Here is a 7,721-nt window from a genome sequence, read left to right on the forward strand (position 1 = left end):
AAAAAAAACTGGTGGCAGTGTGCGCATATTCTGTCAACTTGTCAAATTTAAAAACCTCCAGGTGTGTGTGTGTGTGTTGTGTGTATTTGGGTCATTACAGATTATTGCAACCCTAAAACGACCCCATCCTGAGGTTTTCTTGGCAAGATTGGTTCTGAGGAGATTTGCCATTGCCTTTCTCCTGAGGCTAAGAGAGTGTGACTCCCCCAAAGTCATGGGTTTCCATAGCCTTCCCTCTGAATGCCAGCCTCTAGCTTCCCCTTCGCTTCCAGCCCAGCATTTCCTCCTCTTTGGAACCCAATGCCACTTCCCTTCCCTTCCAGCCCAAAGCATGTGCATAATCTGTCACAATAATAATAATAATACCTCACCTCAGAATGCCATCTCTGCATCCTCTTTCTTTGCTTTCCCTCCGACTGCAACACAATGCCATCTCCCCTTACATACACATATGTAGCAAAGGCATTCACACATTGTATCAATTTGCCAAAAAGGAAACACAAGCATTTGCATATTCTGTCACACACACACACACAAATTTTTTTAAAAAAATGCCACGTGCAAAGTGACGTGACGTGCCGGCAGCAAGCAAACGAAAGGGAAATGTAGCACAGACACATTCTATCAATATGTATCAACCTGTAGAGAAAGCATTTGAATAATCTGTCAGAAATAAAAATTATGAGAGAGAGAGAGAGAGAGCTGCCTGTGAGAGGGAAGGCATGTTCTGCCCTCTGCCCTCCCTCTGACCTAAATCCCTCCCCTGAACTTGACCCGATCATGACCGGGGCCAAGTTCACATTTGCCGGCAGCAGGGAAGAAACAGGTTTTCCAAAAAGATACTGGAAATAATCCACTTTCAGAAAAACTGCTCTAAGGGGGATTTGCCCTGAATCAGGTGTGAAAGACCCTAAATCTGATGTGTTTTAAACTGATGCCAATGGGAACTTCCGACTTTTAATCCGGATTACAATTCGGTACAAAAGGTAGTCTGAAAAAAAAAAAGAGCTAAAGAATATAGGAATGGAAGAAAGTACAAAAAAATTAGAAAATATAATTTTGGGAGAATCAAAGAAAAATATATCGAAGCTTTATGAATTATTGTTAGAGAACTCGAACAAGAAGCAGTGAAAGATACAATGATAAAGTGGAGTCAAGATATAAATTGTAATATAGATTTAGAAACTTGGGAGAGAACATGGCGAAAAACAGGTAAATTCACAATGTGTCAAAACTTAAAGGAAAATTGTTACAAGATGTTGTATAGGTAGCATTTGACCCCATTTAAACTTGTAAAGATGAACAAAAATAAGAATTTAAATCCTAGGTGCTGGAAATGTAAGAACAAAGAAGGTTCACATGTACACATGTGGTGGGGCTGTAGGAAGGCTAAAGAATACTGGAAAACGATCCACACAGCGTGTATGGAAATTTTGAGAATATCCTTTTATATGAAACCTGAAATGTACCTATTGAATGTAACCTCAATATTACAGAGAGAGTTAGAAAACAAGTATTGGAAGATAATATTATATATGGTAACAGCAGCGAGATTACTATACGGACAGAAATGGAAATCATCAGAGATACCAACAGAAGAGGAGTGGATAGAAAAATTGTTAGATATGAAAGATTTAGATTTACTTACTAGAAATTTGAAAGGGGAAGATGATGGAGACATTCAGAAATGTTGGGATTTAATAATGAACTACTGGGAAAATAAGAGAAAAAATGAGGGAAAATAGAAACAGATAAGGAAGAGTATAATGTATAGGAGAGGGAATGAATGGATATGAGGGAAGTGTAAGAAGTACATTTATGGATAGTTATATTGGTTGTGATATATGTATATAAGAATGTGGGGAAACAAAGTAATATGATTAAAATCAAAGGACAAAAAAGACCTATTCGGAATAGGAGAAGTAAAGCAAAGATAAGCATTCTTTAATAAGAAATTTCTTAAATTCTATTAGGGGAAGATACTCTCTTTTCAGGAAACAATAATGAAAATTTTTAGGATGAATGTTATATGGTAGGAGATATATGTGGGTAAGGTTGATTCAATGAGTGTTTATGTATATATATTGTGGGGTATGTTTGATGTTTGTATATGTATTTATATATTAATAATATATTTAAAAAAGTAGTCTGAATGGCCCCTTAGAGTAGAATCCTATTATTTCCCAGGTCAAACTGTATTGCACTGTTTGTTGTAGACATGTTGCTGCAACCTCACACTGAAAGTCTTTCTCCAGCCCTCCTTCACCATCCTCCCAATGCCAATGCTGCAAAAAAGGAAGGGGAAAGGGGGGAAGGGGGAGAAAAGGGGGGAAGGGGGGAAAGATCCAGATATATGGGAGACAAGTAAAGGAGGGTCTGGGCTTGGAGCCTGTAAAAATATTTTGTCAAAAGGAGCTTCTTTGTCAGATACTTTGGCTACATTAATTTTTGTGATGAGTAGATCCAGGGAGATTCATTGATGCAATACCGTAACAAAGTTCCCACTATTTTTACCCCAAACGAATCTCTTCAGGGCAATTTAACCCTGATGATGTTCACATTACTATTTGTATCAATTTAAAATAGAGCCAAATTTTGCTCATTCTTTTTTTAAAAATTGTCACACTGTTTGGGTGAATCCCTCCCATCAGCCTTGAAGGATGGCAATGACAAGTCCCTCAGAACAACCCCTAGCAAAACAAAACAAAAAACCCTTTGGGTTAGTCTTGGGGGGAGTCACACTCTTTCAGCCAAGAAACCCCTGCAGGTTTAAATGTGTGGTATAAATGCAATATAATATGTGTGAGAGCTTTAGTTTAAAAAAACCTTGGGAACAGAGTCTGTTGTGGTTTTATTTCTTGGGAAAGAGGAAAAAACAACCCCTAACCCCCATTCCCACTGTCATACTGATGATGTGAGTATTTAAAGGTGCTGTCTACTGCATCCATGCAATAGCATGGACACCGCCTAATGATGTTCCCAGGAGAGCACCTCCCTGGGTTTGGCTTTAGCTGGCAGGGAGAGAACAGAGCAGTGGGCATGATCTGCCCCTTACATTAACCCCTCCCTTCCTATGCTCCAGATTTAATTGACAGTAATTTCCTATTGGCGGCTGGTAAAAAAAGACTAGTTCTTTTGAAAAGACGTGCTGAAATCCCTGTTTCAAAAAGAACCAGGTTAAGGGGGATTTGCACTGGCCCCACAAAATTCAGATGGGGAAAAATCAGTGCAAGCGTGAATGACCCCCTTTTAAACTAGTTTGCAAACCGGTTTATAACATAATGTGAACAACCCCTTTGTTAACTGAAGTATGCCTATATGGTTATTATTTTAAATTGGTTAAGTTGTCTTGTGGTATGTTTCCATGAGTTCTTTAGATATCTTTGTTGTTGTTGTTATTGTTGTTCTGTTTTTTCAAATGATTTCCAACTTATGGTGACCCTAAGGGGAACGGGGTTTTCTTGGCACGTTTCTTCAGAGGGGGTTTGCCATTGCCATCCTCTAAGGCTGAAAGAGTGTGGAGATTATTGCACCCAGGAATCCCAGCAGGATGCAGGATCTAAAAGACGAAAATGGATGTTATTGCAGGCAGCCCATGTCCTGTCAGGCAGCCTGTCTGCCTGCAACCTAGACTTCACCCACAGCTTTTTCAAGAACAAGATTTTCCTGTTCCAGGTAGCAGACGGGTTGTCCAAGTGGATACAGGCTGCTTACAGCCCAGACATGGGTAAATGCAATAACATCTGTTTTCATACTTTATATCCCATGTCTCTCTTACCGGGATTCTTGGGTGCGATAATCTGTTGTGACTCAACCAAGATCGCCCAGTAGGTTTATATAGCCGAACCAGGATTGGAACCCTGGTCTCCAGAGTCTCAGTCCAATGCTCAAACCGTTACACCATGCTGGATCTGTTTAGATAGGATTAAATCCAGTTGTTAGTTCCAGTGGTAGCATGCCTGTTGAATCAAGTACAGTGGGCCTTTGTTATCCTCTAGGGTTTGGCACTCTGCCAGGGAGTAGAGGGTAGTACACTGCTTTAGAAAGAAGAACCCCTTTAGCAAGTATTTAAACTGTATATATTCTACACTTAATCAAAACAGACTTGAGCTTCATCCCCAAAGGGTATTAAATTAAATTGGTGTGTAAATTTAGAAGCTTAAAACTGAATAATATTTAATACAGTTTTCTGCAAGAGCCAGCGTGGCGTAGTGGTTTGAGCACCGGAAACCCACTGGATGACTTGGGGCAAGTTACATGTTCTCAGCCTGAAAAAGAAAAGGCAAACTCCCTCTGAACAAATCTTGCCAAGAAAATCTTGTAATAGGTTCACCTTAGGGTCACCATACATTGGAAATGACTTGAAGGCACACAGCAGCAGCAGCAAGAACAAAAGTTTTCTGGAAGTCCTACATGTGTAGTTACAAAATCAGCAGATTGTTGGAGAACAGACCAACTACTATAGTACCCTGCCCTCTCTCATTTCTCAGTTCCTTTTGCATGTCTTCAAGAGAAGAGATTGCATTTGCCAACCTGAGAAGTATACAGTGGTACCTCGGGATACGAAATACCCAGGTTACGAAATTTTCGGGATACGAAAAAATCCCATAGGGAATTATTGTTCCGGGTTACGAATGTTTTTTCGGGTTACGAAAAAACTTTTGGTGCTTTTCGGCGCTATTTTACACGGAATCGCGGCTTTTCCCCATTAGCGCCTATGGCAATTCGGCTTACGAAGGCTTTTCGGGTTACGAAAGCGGCCGCGGAACGAATTATTTTCGTAACCCGAGGCACCACTGTATTTAATTGCCGAGTCCCCCATCAGTTAGGTAATTTAATTGTAATCTTGGCATACTGCATTGCTTCTTGTTCTTTATTGTACTTTATTTTGACAAAGTAAACCATTGCTATGCTCCAACTTTGAGAGAGATGTTGAAATATTTGAAAACTACTGGTAAAATATCCTGTTTTTCAAAATTACCAACTGAATTATTATTTTTCAAAAAAAAGAGAAGGGTTGTCTTCTTTTAGCAGTAGCAAGAGCAGTGGGAAGGCCAAGATAATGATAAGTTTCTTGAGTTCAAGCTAGTACTTCATGATTGTGGATTAATGCATCACTTAAGAAGGGAAGGAAGTTGTGGCTCAATTTAGAACTGGGAACAGAGTTCTTCCCACCAGTGTTTATTGAGGGAGGAACCCTAACCTACAGAGTGCTGTTTCTCCTCAGTCATAAATATTCTTGCTAGAGTGTCCATGATCCCTAAGGGTTCAACAGGGCTTTTCTGCATATTTAGTTTCCTGTTCCCAATTTGGCCTTAGTTTCTGGCTGGTGATAGTTTTTCACAAGCTTTGTTCTAAAAGATGGGAACTTAGCCACCTTTATGTGCATTGTTAGATTGCTTTTAAAAAGCAGCAAAGGGTAGAAATATGACATTTGGAAATGTAGAATATCCTACAAGGAAATAGCCAGATAAGGATGTGTGACAAGAAATGTGGGAGGGAAGTATGGGGAGGCATCCCAAATAGTCCTCAGTTCAGAAAAGCTAAAGCGGAGGCAAACCTGTAGTCTCAAGTCAAACTCTGGAAGTATGAACAGTAACATTACAACGAGCACTGTGATGGTATAAAATCTTCATCTTTAGCAGAACAAGAGGATAGTATGAAATTGGCATAATTCCTAGTGGAGATCTGCTTAAGACAGTTGAAAGCAGTGTAAATATAGCATTACTTTGCACTATGTGCCTGCCTTTCTCTTGTATTATCACCTCCCAGCAAGCACATTTGTGGAGATATTTAAAACAGTAATTTTAAAAAACCCACAATTTATGAGAGGTGAAAACAGAGTAGGGTTGTGCACTGTGAGCAACCAGTGACTGCTCTTTTCAAAAGGCCATAAACTCTCTGGTGGGAAAAGCTATTAATTGTACCCAGGATCCAAAAGTAGTCACAGCTTGTGACCTTTTGTTATTTTTGTGAACACAGCTTATGATTTTCGAGCCCTTAGTGACAGTCAGTGTTTCTACAAAGGAAAAAGTGATTTCACCTTTGGCACCTATACAGATTTGCCAAGCATGGGACACCTCGCCTGTATTCAGCAGTTATGCCTAGCAGGTTCCACAAAGCCCTTTGCCTCAGTGCAAAAATATAATAAGCGTCCCTCTTGTGATACTCACAAGAAAGCATTGTATAGCATTTTCCTGTTCCCTTTAGTTCAGATTTATTATGCAGAGGTACTGTATAATGAACTCATTGATCACAAAAAGGGCAAATCTTCTTTTTAAAAAACCCTGCACAGCTGCCTTTAGCTTTCTATCTGGAAAGCTTTAAATGCTGCATATATTTTCCCCCATAGGTCTGGTATCTTGTGAAGCCACCTCCAGATCCCCCATTTCCCCTCCAAGAGGATAGGCGGCAATCAGTAAGCCGCCAGCCTTCATTTACCTACTCTGAATGGACAGAGGACAAAAATGAGGATGATTTCCTTGATTTGGACCCAGTGCCAGAAACACCTGTTTTTGACTGTGTGATGGACATGAAAGCAGAGACGGATCCAGCAACTCTAACTGTTAAATCTGTGGGACTGCAAGAAAGGTAGGATATTGCATGAATCAGTATGAAGAACCTGAGGGCCAGCAGGTGGACAGTTAAGACTTTCTGATTCGCCTAACCTAATAAGAATTTAATTTAAGAGACTCTATCTTTTTTTCAAAAAAAAAAAAAAAAAAACTCAGATTCAATAGCTATCTCTTGATAATTTTCCCCTGAGGGTTTCTAGAATGTCCCTTGTTAGAATCCTGAGAAGAAGGAAGGTCTCTTGTGTTCATCTTTTTATTATGTTAAAATTTAGAACAAAAATAACTCCTTTGCAAATGAAATGATAAGTCTGTCTTCCAATATTGTCACTGATGCATAGGACTTAATTAGCAAAGGATCAAGAAGTTGCTTTATTTTTTGGACTACAACTCTCCAAATCCCCCAGCCAACTTATAATTCTGGGAGCTGCGGTCTGAGAAAGGTAACATTTCCAAGCTGTTCTAACATTAAAAATTAGGCTCTTGTATGGTTTCTGTTTTGATAATTTAATAAGCCCTGAGGGTTGTAGCAAAAATGTGTTGTGTGCAGATGGGATGTTTATTCCTTTCCTCATATGATCCCACTGCCCATGTCAATCCTTGTCTCTTCTGCCCAACCACGAGATTGCTCTTATCTCCAGAGGAATAGTGGATCAGAGGCTTTCCTATGTTTTCCCAATGCCTGGTGAAAAAGATCTATATCTTGGGATGGAAAGCATTAAAAGCCCACCTTCCAAGACACCATGTCCCTGATGTTCAAAGCAGATGTGGTCATAGGGCTATCCATTAACAAAGCAAAAACCATGGGAAATCCTATTCCTGGGTCTGGTTATGCCAGTAGGGAAGGTTTTGAAGTACATATCAATACAGGAGCTATAGGAAAGATAATGCAGTTGAGATGAGTAAATCATGTTGTGCCTTTTATCTTAATAATTTCTGTACTTTCCTTTTTATGAATGTACCACACAATCACAGTAACCTAAACTACCTGTTATTTGAGAATTCTCAGCCTGGAGGAAGAATATCTTAAATTTGCCATTTTATATAAACCTTAAGTAGAGTGGATTCCAGGCACAACCGCTGAACATCAGTTTGTTTGTACGTTTTGCCCAAAGTAAACAAGAAGAGTGATCAGCTAATGCTGACAAG

At 39.6% G+C, this 7,721-nt stretch overlaps 1 protein-coding gene across 6 annotated transcripts in view; it reads left to right on the forward strand.

The window, feature by feature from the left end:
- The window catches only part of PTPN5 (protein tyrosine phosphatase non-receptor type 5), a 120,543-nt gene that overhangs the window by 85,444 nt on the left and 27,378 nt on the right, over window positions 1–7,721 (forward strand). For all 6 annotated transcript variants that reach the window (XM_042445641.1, XM_042445637.1, XM_042445635.1 and 3 more), the window contains one exon: window positions 6,353–6,591. In XM_042445641.1, the coding sequence (XP_042301575.1) occupies window positions 6,353–6,591 (239 nt within the window). The remainder of the gene's footprint in view (window positions 1–6,352; window positions 6,592–7,721) is intronic.

Source organism: Sceloporus undulatus, chromosome 1 (genome assembly GCF_019175285.1).
Source record: "Sceloporus undulatus isolate JIND9_A2432 ecotype Alabama chromosome 1, SceUnd_v1.1, whole genome shotgun sequence".
Taxonomy (NCBI): domain Eukaryota; kingdom Metazoa; phylum Chordata; class Lepidosauria; order Squamata; family Phrynosomatidae; genus Sceloporus; species Sceloporus undulatus.